The sequence below is a fragment of the Pseudophryne corroboree genome, chromosome 1 (assembly GCF_028390025.1).
Source record: "Pseudophryne corroboree isolate aPseCor3 chromosome 1, aPseCor3.hap2, whole genome shotgun sequence".
Lineage (NCBI taxonomy): Eukaryota > Metazoa > Chordata > Amphibia > Anura > Myobatrachidae > Pseudophryne > Pseudophryne corroboree.
Window position 1 is genome coordinate 343,140,025 of NC_086444.1, and position 16,704 is coordinate 343,156,728.

Here is a 16,704-nt window from a genome sequence, read left to right on the forward strand (position 1 = left end):
TACTTCATGTTCAGTAACACAGGAGGGGATTATGCGTGCTAGTCCTCTCGGTGGCGCTGGTTGGGCCACGCATGACTTGAAGATACAGATACGCCTGTTGTCAGTAGAGGAGCCTTGGCTCCTACCTCGACTGGACTGTCTACTTCAACAGGCTCCTTTTTTCTCCTTGTTCAATTTTACACTGGTTTCGGTTACCCGTGTGACTGTTCACGAGACCTCAGAAGGGAGGAGTTCCCTAGTTCGGTTAGGCCTACTGGGCTCCGATTTCAGAAGTCTATTACCTCTTCTCGCTTTTGCCACTTTGGGAAAACTTTATGGAACATAATGAAGATAAAAGGGGTTTTTTCCCCCTTCTTCCAGTTACCATTCATCTTTGGTTTCTCTGGGAGGTTTTTTGCTCCGCTGCGCTTCAAACCACACTGACCGGAATTTTAGGTCTCTGCCTTTTTCGCTTTTCTTCCAAATGAGATTAGCCTAGCGGCCGTAAGTTCGGCCTCTTGTTCAGGGAGTACTCTATTGGCAACTCCCCGGGCTCGGCTTCGGCCTCAGCGGTCGTTTCTTCCAGAGGGGAGGTCCATTTTTCATATAAATCTGACACTAGTGGTTTTCAATCCTCTCTGAATGTTGTCAGGGCTCGTCAACTCTCTCTACAGAGGTCTCAGGCTATTCGATGAAGTGTTTTTTCTTCTTTGCTCTGGATGATGCTCCCGTACTAAATAGCCGGGGCCCCAGCATATGCTGGACAGTTGGATACATCTGATCATCAGACAGTCTTCTTGGCGGTTACTAGGGAACCTCCGTTTTCCATTTCAGCGCGCTTTACGCGCATTGTAAGACTTTCGTGGGCAGCCGCCCGCGGGGTCTCCATGAATATTTTGTCGGGCGGCTACTTGGTCAAACCGACATTCGTTTTGTCAAATTCTACAAGTTTGACACTTTTACGGCCTCTGCATCACTGTTTGGCCGAGCAGTTTTTACAGGACTCTCAGCGCTTTCCCACCCGTTTTTTGGGAGCTCTGGGACGTCCCCATTGTAACTACACTCCAGTGGCCCCTAGTGGATGAAGGAGAAATCAGGATTTTGGTACTTACCGATAAATCCCTTTCTCCGATTCCACAGGGGCCACTGGACGCCCGCCCAGCGCTGTTTCTCCTGATTTTTGTTTGATTAACGATTGCAGATCACCATATGACTGCTTGTTGGGTTCAGGCTAGCCTGGTTTTTTGTCAGGTTCTGTTCCAGGTTTAGTTTGTGTTCGCCTGGTTTACAGGGCGTCGTTAACCTCCTCTACCTTACGGTTTGTTTATTACAGCTCTCCTCGGGCACAGTTTAACGTAGACTGGCTTGGAGGGGAGATAGTAGGGGAGGAGCTAGCCACAGTGTGAGAATTTTTAAAGTGCCAGCTACCAATACCACCTACTATCTCCCCATTGTAACTACACTCCAGTGGCCCCTGTGGAATCGGAGAAAGGGATTTATCGGTAAGTACCAAAATCCTGATATCGGCCATTCAAGAGAATGGCCGATATATCGGCCAGTGTGTATGGGCCTTCAGACGTATTTTTGTGGGAAAAACGCGAAAAAGACGCTCAGCGTTAACCGAGTCACGCAGCACTCGTTATGTGTGACGTGATTTGTAGCGCACAGAGCAAGGATGTAAAAGGACACATCTGTATGTACAAAAGTATTCATGTCGGCATTTATTCCAATTTAAAGGGGAATGTAACCTTTTAATGTGTTTTTTTTTTTTTTTTTTTTTACTTTTTATTTTCCTTGTATTGAAGCTCTTTGGGAAGCAGATGAAGAAAAAGTTCAAGTCTGTGCCATTGGAATTTGAACCTATTACAGGACTTCTTGGCAAGAAACATGACGTCACCGCTGATCACTTCTGCCTGTAAATGGTTTTACTCCTTTCCATTGTATCATTTATTTGTTTTGTACATGCTGTTTGCAATAAACTGATATCGATCCAAGAGAAAGTATATAGTACTCTTGTTTTCAGTCTACTTTCTGGTAGCGTGATTGTACTATCTATCAGACATATTTTCAAGTTGACTTTTGGCAGATAAGTAACCTAGATGTGAATTCCAAAAACTTTCTACCTCACAATGTTAACTGTATATTTACAGCCTATCAGAGAATGAGGGGCAACTAAATGATCCAGAAAAGGAAAATTCACCAACTTTGGCCTTTGCTAAGCCACAGACTTCCCATGGATTTGAATATGGTCTTGCAATTTATCTATTTTAGTTAAGGCTATATGAACTATTGAGTTTACTTCAATAGTCACGTAAGTGTGGTTCTCAAAAAAGAAAGTCCACTTATGTGTAACAACTGTGATGGTGAGATTGTCGCACCCTTTTTTCTCTGACGTCCTAGTGGATGCTGGGAACTCCGAAAGGACCATGGGGAATAGCGGCTCCGCAGGAGACTGGGCACAAAAGTAAAAGCTTTAGGACTACCTGGTGTGCACTGGCTCCTCCCCCTATGACCCTCCTCCAAGCCTCAGTTAGATTTTTGTGCCCGAACGAGAAGGGTGCACACTAGGTGGCTCTCCTGAGCTGCTTAGTGAAAAAGTTTAAGTATACGTTTTTTATTTTCAGTGAATCCTGCTGGCAACAGGTTCACTGCACCGAGGGACTAAGGGGAGAAGAAGCGGACTCACCTGCGTGCAGAGTGGATTGGGCTTCTTAGGCTACTGGACATTAGCTCCAGAGGGACGATCACAGGCCCAGCCATGGATGGGTCCCAGAGCCGCGCCGCCGGCCCCCTTACAGAGCCAGAAGACTGAAGAGGTCCGGAAAATCGGCGGCAGAAGACGTCCTGTCTTCAATAAGGTAGCGCACAGCACCGCAGCTGTGCGCCATTGCTCTCAGCACACTTCACACTCCGGTCACTGAGGGTGCAGGGCGCTGGGGGGGGGCGCCCTGAGACGCAATAAAAACACCTTAGATGGCAAAAAATACATCACATATAGCTCCTGGGCTATATGGATGCATTTAACCCCTGCCAATTTTTCCTTAAAAAAGCGGGAGAAAGGCTGCCGAGAAGGGGGCGGAGCCTATCTCCTCAGCACACTGGCGCCATTTTCCCTCACAGCTCCGTTGGAGGGAAGCACCCTGACTCTCCCCTGCAGTCCTGCACTACAGAAACAGGGTAAAACAAGAGAGGGGGGGCACTAATTTGGCAGATAAATCTATACAGCAGCTATATAAGGGAAAAACACTTATATAAGGTTATCCCTGTATATATATACAGCGCTCTGGTGTGTGCTGGCAAACTCTCCCTCTGTCTCCGCAAAGGGCTAGTGGGGTCCTGTCCTCTATCAGAGCATTCCCTGTGTGTGTGCTGTGTGTCGGTACGTTGTGTCGACATGTATGAGGAGGAAAATGGTATGGAGGCGGAGCAATTGCCTGTAATAGTGATGTCACCCCCTAGGGAGTCGACACCTGACTGGATGGTCTTATGGAAGGAATTACGTGATAGTGTCAGCACTTTACAAAAGACTGTTGACGACATGAGACAGCCGGCAAATCAGTTATTACCTGTACAGGCGTCTCAAACACCGTCAGGGGCTCTAAAGCGCCCGTTACCTCAGATGGTCGACACAGACCCAGACACTCCAGTGTCGACGGTGAGGAAACAAACGTATTTTCCAGTAGGGCCACACGTTACATGATCACGGCAATGAAGGAGGTTTTGAACATTTCTGATACTACAAGTACCACAAAAAAGGGTATTATGTGGGGTGTGAAAAAACTACCCGTAGTTTTTCCTGAATCAGATGAATTAAATGAGGTGTGTGATGAAGCGTGGGTTTCCCCCGATAAAAAACTGCTAATTTCTAAAAAATTATTGGCATTATACCCTTTCCCGCCAGAGGTTGGGGCGCGTTGGGAAACACCCCCTAGGGTAGATAAGGCGCTCACACGCTTATCAAAACAAGTGGCGTTACCGTCTCCTGATACGGCCGCCCTCAAGGAACCAGCTGATAGGAAGCTGGAAAATATCCTAAAAAGTATATACACACATACTGGTATTATACTGCGACCAGCAATCGCCTCAGCCTGGATGTGCAGTGCTGGGGTGGCTTGGTCGGATTCCCTGACTGAAAATATTGATACCCTGGACAGGGACAGTATATTATTGACTATAGAGCATTTAAAGGATGCATTTCTATATATGCGAGATGCACAGAGGGATATTTGCACTCTGGCATCAAGAGTAAGTGCGCTGTCCATTTCTGCCAGAAGAGGGTTATGGACGCGACAGTGGTCAGGTGATGCGGATTCCAAACGGCATATGGAAGTATTGCCGTATAAAGGGGAGGAGTTATTTGGGGTCGGTCTATCGGACCTGGTGGCCACGGCAACGGCTGCGAAATCCACCTTTTTACCCCAGGTCACCTCTCAGCAGAAAAAGACACCGTCTTTTCAGGCTCAGTCCTTTCGTCCCCATAAGGGCAAGCGGGCAAAAGGCCACTCATATCTGCCCCGGGGCAGAGGAAGGGGAAAAAGACTGCAGCAGGCAGCCTCTTCCCAGGAACAGAAGCCCTCCCCCGCTTCTGCCAAGTCCTCAGCATGACGCTGGGGCCTTACAAGCGGACTCAGGCACGGTGGGGGCCCGTCTCAAGAATTTCAGCGCGCAGTGGGCTCACTCGCAAGTGGACCCCTGGATCCTGCAGGTAGTATCTCAGGGGTACAAATTGGAATTCGAGACGTCTCCCCCTCGCCGGTTCCTGAAGTCTGCTTTACCAACGTCTCCCTCCGACAGGGAGGCGGTATTGGAAGCCATTCACAAGCTGTATTCCCAGCAGGTGATAATCAAGGTACCCCTCCTACAACAGGGAAAGGGGTATTATTCCACGCTGTTTGTGGTACCGAAGCCGGACGGCTCGGTGAGACCTATTTTAAATCTGAAATCCTTGAACACTTACATACAAAGGTTCAAATTCAAGATGGAGTCACTCAGAGCAGTGATAGCGAACCTGGAAGAAGGGGACTATATGGTGTCTCAGGACATCAAGGATGCTTACCTCCATGTCCCAATTTGCCCTTCTCACCAAGGGTACCTCAGGTTTGTGGTACAGAACTGTCACTATCAGTTTCAGACGCTGCCGTTTGGATTGTCCACGGCACCCCGACTCTTTACCAAGGTAATGGCCGAAATGATGATTCTTCTTCGAAGAAAAGGCGTCTTAATTATCCCTTACTTGGACGATCTCCTGATAAGGGCAAGGTCCAGAGAACAGTTAGAGGTCGGAGTAGCACTATCTCAAGTAGTACTACGACAGCACGGGTGGATTCTAAATATTCCAAAATCGCAGCTGATTCCGACGACACGTCTGCTGTTCCTAGGGATGATTCTGGACACAGTCCAGAAAAAGGTGTTTCTCCCGGAGGAGAAAGCCAGGGAGTTATCCGACCTAGTCAGGAACCTCCTAAAACCAGGCCAAGTGTCAGTGCATCAATGCACAAGGGTCCTGGGAAAAATGGTGGCTTCTTACGAAGCGATTCCATTCGGCAGATTCCACGCAAGAACTTTTCAGTGGGATCTGCTGGACAAATGGTCCGGATCGCATCTTCAAATGCATCAGCGGATAACCCTGTCTCCAAGGACAAGGGTATCTCTCCTGTGGTGGTTGCAGAGTGCTCATCTTCTAGAGGGCCGCAGATTCGGCATTCAGGACTGGGTCCTGGTGACCACGGATGCCAGCCTGAGAGGCTGGGGAGCAGTCACACAGGGAAGAAATTTCCAGGGCTTGTGGTCAAGCATGGAAACGTCACTTCACATAAATATCTTGGAACTAAGGGCCATTTACAATGCCCTAAGTCAGGCAAGGCCTCTGCTTCAGGGTCATCCGGTGTTGATCCAGTCGGACAACATCACGGCAGTCGCCCACGTAAACAGACAGGGCGGCACAAGAAGCAGGAGGGCAATGACGGAAGTTGCAAGGATTCTTCGCTGGGCGGAAAATCATGTGATAGCACTGTCAGCAGTGTTCATTCCGGGAGTGGACAACTGGGAAGCAGACTTCCTCAGCAGACACGACCTCCACCCGGGGGAGTGGGGACTTCACCCAGGAGTCTTCCACATGATTGTGAACCGTTGGGAAAAACCAAAGGTGGACATGATGGCGTCCCGCCTCAACAAAAAACAGGTCAAGGGACCCTCAGGCAATAGCTGTGGACGCTCTGGTAACACCGTGGGTGTACCAGTCAGTGTATGTGTTCCCTCCTCTGCCTCTCATACCCAAGGTACTGAGAATCATAAGAAAGAGAGGAGTAAGGACTATACTCGTGGCTCCGGATTGGCCAAGAAGGACTTGGTACCCGGAACTTCAAGAGATGCTCACGGAGGACCCGTGGCCTCTACCTCTAAGAAAGGACCTGCTCCAGCAGGGACCCTGTCTGTTCCAAGACTTACCGCGGCTGCGTTTGACGGCATGGCGGTTGAACGCCGGATCCTGAAGGGAAAAGCATTCCGGATGAAGTCATCCCTACCCTGATCAAAGCCAGGAAGGATGTAACTGTGCAACATTATCACCGTATTTGGCGTAAATATGTTGCGTGGTGTGAGGCCAGGAAGTCCCCTACAGAGGAATTTCAACTGGGTCGTTTCCTGCATTTCCTGCAAACAGGACTGTCTATGGGCCTAAAATTAGGGTCCATTAAGGTTCAAATTTCGGCCCTGTCGATATTCTTCCAGAAAGAACTAGCTTCAGTTCCTGAAGTTCAGACGTTTGTCAAGGGGGTACTGCATATACAGCCTCCTTTTGTGCCTCCAGTGGCACCTTGGGATCTCAATGTAGTTTTGGGGTTCCTAAAATCACATTGGTTTGAACCACTCACCACTGTGGACTTAAAATATCTCACATGGAAAGTGGTAATGCTGTTAGCCCTGGCTTCAGCCAGGCGTGTCTCAGAATTGGCGGCTTTATCCTATAAAAGCCCTTACCTAATTTTTCATACGGACAGGGCAGAATTGAGGATTCGTCCTCAATTTCTCCCTAAGGTGGTTTCAGCGTTTCACTTAAACCAGCCTATAGTGGTACCTGCGGCTACTAGGGACTTGGAGGATTCCAAGTTGCTGGACGTAGTCAGGGCACTGAAAATATGTTTCCAGGACGGCTGGAGTCAGAAAATCTGACTCGCTGTTTATCCTGTATGCACCCAACAAGCTGGGTGCTCCTGCTTCTAAGCAGACTATTGCTCGTTGGATTTGTAGTACAATTCAGCTTGCACATTCTGTGGCAGGCCTGCCACAGCCAAAATCTGTAAAAGCCCATTCCACACGGAAAGTGGGCTCATCTTGGGCGGCTGCCCGAGGGGTCTCGGCTTTACAACTTTGCCGAGCAGCTACTTGGTCAGAGGCAAACACGTTTGCTAAATTCTACAAATTTGATACCCTGGCTGAGGAGGACCTGGAGTTCTCTCATTCGGTGCTGCAGAGTCATCCGCACTCTCCCGCCCGTTTGGGAGCTTTGGTATAATCCCCATGGTCCTTTCGGAGTTCCCAGCATCCACTAGGACGTCAGAGAAAATAAGAATTTACTTACCGATAATTCTATTTCTCATAGTCCGTAGTGGATGCTGGGCGCCCATCCCAAGTGCGGATTGTCTGCAATACTTGTACATAGTTATTGTTACAAAAATCGGGTTATTATTGTTGTGAGCCATCTTTTCAGAGGCTCCTCTGTTATCATGCTGTTAACTGGGTTCAGATCACAAGTTGTACGGTGTGATTGGTGTGGCTGGTATGAGTCTTACCCGGGATTCAAAATCCTTCCTTATTGTGTACGCTCGTCCGGGCACAGTATCCTAACTGAGGCTTGGAGGAGGGTCATAGGGGGAGGAGCCAGTGCACACCAGGTAGTCCTAAAGCTTTTACTTTTGTGCCCAGTCTCCTGCGGAGCCGCTATTCCCCATGGTCCTTTCCGAGTTCCCAGCATCCACTACGGACTATGAGAAATAGAATTATCGGTAAGTAAATTCTTATTTTAAAGTGGCTGTGGGCACCATGTCAAGCTTTTGGTATTAGCTTTGAGGCATGGCAATATAAGTTTGTTATACCCCTTCCACTCTGAGTATGCCAACTGTAGTGTGAATTTATGTCTGAACTGGTGGATGTTGCCGCTAAATATGGTTAAGCTCCGAAAGTGAGGCTGTAGAACACAGCAGCAATTAGTGAATGAGTGAAAATTGGAAGAGTTGAGAAAGTGTACAGGTCTGCAGTGGGCCTTCTGCAGAAATAAATAGCCTTCAGATTACATAAATAGTCCCCAGCAGACGCATCATATCCCCTCCCATTCACCGGATACTCTCCTAATAAGACCTTTATGATGGTTCCTTGCGAAAGGACCAGCATTGATAAAACCTTGGTTTACCAGAACAGTCGTTCCTCCTACTTCTCACGGTACCACTAATAAAACAAAACAAGCAAAATATATTCCTCAGCCTAGTGTTACAACTCTGGATGCAGGTTTTGTCTAGAAGTCTAAGCGGATGTCTGACTTATAGCCCTTAAAACAGGAGGCATTCAAGTTGCCGGCTGCCAGGATCCCGGCATTCAGGAGACCGATATAGGAATCTCGACACTCGGTTAAATACCGGTGTTCGGAATCCCCACTCGGGTGATGGTCCATGCCTCCACCTGAGGGGGAATATAACCCTGTGGTGACTGAAGCGTGGCGAGCGGACACACACTGCCGGTATTCTGGCTGTCTGGATCCCGCCGTCGGGCTCTTGACCGCCAAGATATCATACTGAATCCCTTAAAACAATATTCCAGTCATTTAGCTGTAATGCTATTTGAATTGTTTCTCTAGCATCCATAAGGGATATTGGGGAATCTAGTACGATGGGGTCCAAAGGAAGCCAGTGCACTTTAAATTTCTTCAACTGGGTGTGCTGGCTCCTCCCCTCTATACCCCCACCCACAGGCAGTTTAGAGAAAAGGTACCCTCAGGAGAGGATGCCCATCTCTGAGCTCCAGATAGTTTTCTTCAATTTCTTTTTTCTGTTTGTTATTTTCGGTATGCTGTCTGGGCATTTCATACCTACACCGTGGGTGTTAGGAAGGGAAGGGGGGGGGGGGGAGGCGGTCATCGACCTTACAAGGTGCAGAGCCGCTTCCCCGCTGCAGGGTCACCGTCCTGAGGGGTGGTTGTTCAGTGGGGCACTGCGCCTTGGCTGTCACAGCCGCAGCACCCCGCACACCCCTAACGCTGCCTGAAGGTGACATCGGTGGTGAGTACAAACCGGGAGCCCCGCTAGGGGGGTCCCCCGGTTCTAAGTATGGCGTGTGGGACCCTCCCAGGGGGGGGGGGGTCCCGCTAAGGTCCCGTGTGGCACTGGCACAAAAACGCTTGACTTAGCACTTGTTGTGATGTTTTAAGCTAAAAAGTAGACTTTGCCAGTATAATATATTAGTGTAACTGGCGCCATTGGAGGGGGCAGAGCGGGACCTGAGGCGTTTTGGCGCATTCCTCTGCTTACTGCAGCCATCCACAGCACAGGGGGAGAGCTGCTTGTGTACACTATCTGAATCCTATTTAGGACAGAAATTGTTAGTGTTTTACTGTATTATAAGGAGCTGACAGCCTCACTGGGGCTGTGCAGCTCAGGGTGTACTGGTGTCCTCATACTCTGTGTCTCCTCTCACATACAGGCTTGCAATGTCACTGTCGTGTGTATGATGTTGTGCTTACTGTGAAACATGGGTAAACACAAACTGTGCAGTGTACTGTATGTCACACCAGATTCTCTCCATTATCTACTGATTTTGTTTCATGTGAACAATGCAGTCAATCTACACAGATCAGTGAAGGGGCTGAGGGAGAGGGTCCAGAGCCCCACTGGCTAGGGTCTCTGAAAACTACGATGTCAGATATGTCATCCCAGCTCACTGCTAATGTACAGAAGACTCAGATACTACAACAAGCTGTTGCAGATTTAGCTGCTAGGGCAGATGCAGCACAGCCCCCACTCTCTAATGCAGGTCCACAGAAGCGTGGGTACTTTGATACAGATGAGGATATACAGGAGGATGGGATGACCTGGATCCCGTTAGTGGGGATCCCGATTCTTCTCAGGGTATTGAACCGCTAATTCTGGCTATATGGGACGTGTTAAAGCTCCCTCTAGAGGATGCTGCTTCACAGCAGTCATTTTTCTTTATACAAAACAAGCCTAATGTCACTTTCCCTGATTCTGCTGAGTTAGACGACTTATTCAAGCTGGCCTGGAAAAATCCAGACAAAAAATTCTAAGTGTCCAAAAAGTTTTTGCACACTTTCCCATTTGCTCCTGAAGGTCGAAAATTTTGGGGAGGAACCCCCTGGGGTGGATGTATCCATCTCTCGCCTGTCTAGAAAAGGTGGTGCTGCCTGCCCCGGGCTCCTTTACCATGAAGTATTCTGGGGATAGGAAGATAGAGACTACCCTAAAGTCTATATACACAGCAGCCGGTATATCACAAAGGCCGGTCATTGCGGGTTGCTGGATGACCCATGCCATTCATTACTGGGCCTCTCGGGGGATATGCCCTTAGTTAGTATGGTAACCCTCCTAAAACACATTCAGGACACTACACGTGTCCTCTGTGATTCACTCAAGGAGATGGGGAACATTAATGCTCGGACTTCTGCCATGGCAGTGTCTGTGCACAGGGCCTTGTGGTTGCGTCAGTGGATAGCGGACGCGGAATGCAAACGTAGTGTGGAAACTCTCCCCTTTTCTGGGGAATGGCTCTTTGGGGTTGAATTGGATACCTGGATTTACAAAGTTACGGCTTGGAAATCCACATGTATTTATTATTATTTATTAGCAGTTTCTTATATAGCGCAGCATATTCCGTTGCGCTTTACAAGTAGAACAGTTATAGAACAAAACTGGTCAAAGACAGACCGAGGTAGGAAGGCCCTGCTCGCAAGCTTACAATCTATAGGGAAGCCCGTTTCTCCCCTCTGGGGCCCCGCCGGCGAGACTCTCCTATCCGGGGCACTCTGTCCAGTCCTTTCGGTCTCGCAGATTTTGATCTAAGGCCAGAGGGCCCTCCAATGCGACTAGAGGCACCAGAGGTAAGTACAGAAAACCTGCACTCACTAGCTTTCAGGAACAGTCCACCGGTTCTGCTTCCACTAAGGTCTCAGCATGACTGTGCCCACCCACCCCGAGGGGATCTCGACTGCGTCACTTCAGCCAAGTCTGGGAGACATCCTGCCAGGATACCTGGGTCAGAGATCTCGTTTCTCAGGGCTACAACCTGGAGTTCGACAGTACTCCCCCCAACGATTTTTCAAATCAAGCTTACCAGCTTTGGAAGATATGCAAGTTATGTTGCAACAGGCCATCCGAAAGTTGGTCCAGTCCCACGTCATTGTTCCAGTACCAATACATCATCGCGGCAAGGGGTTTTACTCAAACCGGTTTGTGGTGCCGAAACCGGATGGTTCTGTCAGACCCATTTTGAATCTAAAATCCTTGAATCCTTATTTCTCCTTCATAGGAAATAGTAGGCAGTAGCTGAGAGCTGGCACTTTAAAACTCTAACACTGTGGCTAGCTCCTCCCCTGCTATGTCCCCCCTCCAAGCCAGTCTTTGTTTTGTGACCAGAGGGAGCTGGTCACACTTGAGTCTTCTCTGAAGAATTTTTTTTTATTTTTCTCTTTCTTGCACGCACAGACTGGCAGCACTGCCAGTCTGCACCGCGGGAGCTGCCGGCAGGGTCCCATCGCAGCTGCGTGCGGCTCGGGATGGGCCCCGGCTGAAGGAGACACTGGCTCTCCGGAGCTGGCCGGACACCGCTGCGTGCGGCGCGTGTCGGGGCTGCTCCACCAAGGGGTGAGTATAAGGAGAGTTGTGGTTGGATCAATACTTTGATTATTTTATTTGATTTATTTTATGCTCCGGTTCTCCCTAGGGCTGGTCCCGGCGCCGCAGCTCACACTACCCGCTCCCCCCCCCCTGCACTTAGGGCTGGCCCCGGCCGCGGCTCACTCCCCCCGCTCTATGCGGGTCCCGGCTCGCTCTCCCCCCGCTCCTTCAGCCCGGCTCCCCGCTCAGCGCGGCTCACAGAGCCGGCACGGGGATCGCGCTGGAGACGCAAAGAAAGTTTAAATTTGGCGCCTTTGCGGAGGGGGCGGAGCTTAGTCCCACTCTACTCCGCCGGGCTCAGCTCGCACTGGCGGCCATTTCCCGTGGCTGCAGCGCGAGAAGCAGAGGCAGATCTTTGTTCGGGAAACGCAGTGAGCTGGTTACAGTGGGGGCACCTGTACTTTTTTTATTAGGGCTGCTTACACTGCACAGTACAGTGCAGGATACTTAGGGCTGCTGTGGCTGCGCTGCTCCCTGCTCTCCCCCCCTCCCTCCCCTTCTGCCTATTGCTGTGTGTGTGTGTGGGGGAGGGTGACTGCTTGGTGCTGCCATGGCAGGCAAAGGCTCCAAGGCAACTCAAAAACAGTCTTCATTTATGTGAGGAGGGGGGGTCAGAATCTACCCAGCCCTCCTCAGATCCCAAGAGCACCCCTGCTTGGACATCACAGCTCACAGAGGTTATGTCCCTGCTGACTAGGGAACTGAAGGCCTCTAGGGAAGACAGAGAGACGGCCCGGGTCCGGCAGCCAGTCCCGGTGCCGGAGCCAGAACCAGCATGGGCTATTTCCCTTGCAAAATCAGTTGAAGGGCTCTCTAGGGCGGTAATCCCTTCTCAAGCCCCGTCCTTTAGTCCTCCCCCACAGACTTCTAAAAAGAGATTGTTAGCCTCTGTGTTGCAGGATTCTGACGATGATATGCCTCAGGTAGATGAGGCGGTGGTAGATATACAGGATACGATCAGGTATACGGGGACTCTGAACCAGTAGCTCAGGGTATAGAGGCTCTTATTACTGCTATTCGCTTAGTATTACAGGTGGAGGAGACGGAGCAGGACGCCTTACGCCCTTCAAGGTTTGGCACCAACCAATGTTGCCGGTGACATGTCCAGTTTCGGAGGAGCTGGATGCGCTCATCACGGCAGCCTGGAAACATCCAGACGCGAAGTTTCAGGTATCAAGAAAACTGTTGTCTTCCTATCCTTTTCCCGCAGATAGCAGGACGGGTTATGAGAGGCGTCTGATAGGAAATTGGAATCCACCTTGAAGACTATTTACTCGGCGGCGGGGGTATTACATCGCCCGGCGCAGGTAGGTTGTTGGGTCAACAAGGCGATGGAGGCTTGGGCAGAGCAATTGTCCTCTGGAATTCGGGACGATTTGCCAGCGGATCAACTGATGGCGGAACACATCCGTGAATCATCCCTTTATCTTTGCGAGGCTTGCAAGGACATCTGTACCATCGGTGCTAGGATTTCCGCTTTAGCAATTTCGTCTCGCAGAGCTCTCAGGCTGCGGCAGTGGCAAGCGGATACGGAGTCCAAGCGGGCAGCAGAAGCGTTGCCCTTTACGGGAGAGGTTCTGTTCGGTAAGGGTCTGGATGCCTGGATTTCTCAGGCCACCGGAGGTAAGTCGACTTATCTTCCTTCTGCTGCTCCAGCCCCTCGCAGGCCCTATAGGGGTCCCTCTTTTCAATCCTTTCGGGCCCCTTCCAGGGATCAGGGATCTCCTCACTTGCGGTTACAAGCTCGATTTTCAGACCCGTCCGCCCCGGCGGTTTTTCACCACGGGTTTACCAGTTTCCGACAGAGGAGTTGCCTTCCAGGCAGCGGTCCAGAAGCTTCTAGCCGCAAGGGTACTGAACCCTGTTCCCTCTCGGCATCATACCGGGCTTTTACTCAAGCCTGTTTCTCGTACTGAAGCCGGACGGCTCGGTCAGGCCATTCCTGAACTTGAAGGATCTCAATCAGTATTTGAGGGTATTCAAGTTCAAGATGGAGTCCCTCCAGTCTGTTATTGCAGGTTTGGAGCAAAACGTGTTTCTGGCGTCCTTAGACATCAAGGATGCATACTTATATGTTCCCATTTGGCCTCCTCATCAGGCTTTTCTCCGGTTCGCGATACAGGACGCTCATTTCCAGTTCCAGGCCCTTCCGTTCGGTCTCTCTTCTGCTCCCAGAGTGTTCACAAAAGTCATGGCGGTCATGATGGGCCTACTTCGGGAGCAGGGTGTGATTATTGTTCCCTATCTTGACGATCTGCTCATAAAGGCGCGCTTGGCGGAGCTTTTACTTCAGAATATCCAGATAACGCAGGACCTTCTGATTCGGCACGGGTGAATCCTGAACTTCCAGAAGTCTCACTTATGCCCCTCACAACGGTTGCTGTTTTTGGGGATGATTCTTGACACGGTCCGTCAAAAGGTTTTCCTTCCTCAGGACAAGATCCTGTCTCTGCAGACGCTGGTAAGATCGGTACTTCGACACCGTCGGGTGTCAGTGTATCTGTGCATTCGCCTTCTGGGAAAGATGGTAGCGGCGTTCGAAGCTCTTCCTTACGGTCGCTTTCACTCTCGACCGTTTCAGCTGTGTCTTCTACATCAGTGGTCAGGATCCCATCTGTTCCTTCATCAGCGGGTGACGCTATTTCCAAAGGCACGGTCATCGCTTCTCTGGTGGCTCCAGTCGGCACATCTGTTGGAAGGAAGGCGGTTCGGAGTGTGGGATTGGACTCTTCTCACCACGGACGCGAGGCTGGGGGGGCAGTGACCCTCGAACATCGGTTCCAGGGACGCTGGTCGATCCACGAATCCGCTCTCCCTATAAACATTCTCGAACTACGGGCGGTATACAATGCCCTACTTCAGGCATATCACCTGCTGCGCGGTCGAGCGGTCAGGGTTCAATCCGACAACGCCACGACGGTAGCATACATCAACCGTCAGGGCGGCACTCGCAGCAGTGCGTCGATGAGGGAGGTCGCCAACATACTTCTCTGGGCGGAGGAGTATGCTCTGTCCTTCTCGGCGATATTCATTCCAGGAGTGAAAAATTGGGAAGCCGATTACCTCAGCCGACAGGACATGCACCCGGGAGAGTGGTCACTCCATCCCCAGGTGTTTTGTCAGCTGGTCCGCCGGTGGGGAAAACCACAGATCGACCTCATGGCGTCCCGCCTGAACCATCAGCTGCCTCTTTATTACGCTCGAATGAGGGACCCGGCGGCGGCGGGCTTGGATGCCCTCACGGCTCCTTGGAATTTCCGGTACGTTTACCTCTTTCCTCCCTTCCCGCTGTTGCCTCGGGTTCTACAACGCATCAAGAGAGAAAACGCTCTGGTCCTCCTGGTGGCTCCAGATTGGCCACGCAGGACTTGGTACTCCACCCTACGCCTGTTGTCAGTAGCCGAGCCTTGGCCCCTGCCACTACGGGACGATCTTCTGCAACAGGGTCCTTTTCTTTATCCAGACTTACGCAGGCTACGTTTGACGGCGTGGCTGTTGAGAAGGCCATCTTGAAAAAGAAGGGGATTCCTCGTACGGTTATATCTACTATGCTTCGGGCTAGAAAGTCAGTCACATCGTCTCACTACTACCGTATTTGGAAGGCTTATGTAGCCTGGTGTGAACGTCGACAATTTTCTTCAGTTTTTCACTTGGCCCGCCTTCGCATTTTTTTGCAGGCAGGTTTTTTCGGCAGGCTTAAGACTGGGTTCACTAAAGGTGCAGGTCTCTGCACTTTCGGTTTTCTTCCAGAAAAAGTTAGCCTTGCTACCGGAAGTTCAGACTTTCTTTCAGGGGGTTTTACGAATACAGCCTCCATGGCACCTTGGGACCTCACTCTGGTTCTCTCTCTTCTGCAATCCTCGTTGTTTGAGCCTCTGGAGTCAGTGGAGATGAAATATCTCACCTGGAAGGTGGTTCTTCTCCTGGCTCTCGCTTCGGCTAGTCGGGTGTCGTAACTTGGGGCTCTTTCTTGTCGCCCTCCTTACCTGGTGTTTCATGCTGATAGGGCCGAGCTCCGTACTCGCATGTCTTTTCTACCCAAGGTGGTGTCCGATTTTCACATCAATCAGCCACTTGTGGTTCCGGCTCTCTCGGTGGACTCTCCAGATTCAAGATCATTGGACGTGGTCAGGGCGCTCTAGATCTATGTGGATAGGACTAAGGCTATTCGGAAGTCTGATTCCTTATTTGTTCTATATGATGCTACCCGCCGTGGTTGGCCGGCTTCAATGCAGACTTTGTCGCGATGGATTCGGCTGACCATCAGACAAGCTTATTTGGCAGCTTCTCGGGAACCTCCGGCTTCAATTTCAGCGCTCTCTACGCGCTCTGTGGGACCTTCGTGGGCGGCTGCCCGTGGGGTCTCCATGACTTCTTTATGTCGGGCGGCTACTTGGTCGGGCCGACATACGTTTGTCAAATTCTACAGGTTTGACACTTTTGCGGCCTCTGCATCACAGTTTGGCCGAGCGGTTTTACAGGACTCTCAGCGCTCTCCCGCCCGTCTTGGGAGCTCTGGGACGTCCCCATTGTAACTGCGCTCCATTGTCCCCTAGTGGATGAAGGAGAAATCAGGATTTTGGTACTTACCGATAAATCCCTTTCTCCGATTCCACAGGGGACACTGGACGCCCACCCAGCGCTGTTTCCTCCTTTTTCGCTTAACGGTTCGCAGATCATGATGTGACTGCTTGTTTGGTTCAGGTTAACCTTTTGTTAGGTTAGGTTCCAAGTTGGTTTTTCGTGTTCTCCTTGTTTACATGGCGGCGTTAACCTCCTCTACTTTAACGTTGATTTATTCCAGCTCTCCTCGGGCACAGTTTTACGT

The 16,704-nt window shown here is 50.5% G+C and overlaps 1 protein-coding gene across 2 annotated transcripts in view; it reads left to right on the forward strand.

Annotated features, from left to right (window-relative positions):
- The window catches only part of NOC4L (nucleolar complex associated 4 homolog), a 111,416-nt gene extending 109,437 nt beyond the window's left edge, over positions 1-1,979 (forward strand). For both annotated transcript variants that reach the window (XM_063964676.1, XM_063964677.1), the window contains exon 15: positions 1,785-1,979. In XM_063964676.1, the coding sequence (XP_063820746.1) occupies positions 1,785-1,898 (114 nt within the window). In that variant the 3' untranslated portion in view covers positions 1,899-1,979. The remainder of the gene's footprint in view (positions 1-1,784) is intronic.
- The last annotated feature ends 14,725 nt before the right edge of the window (positions 1,980-16,704 follow it).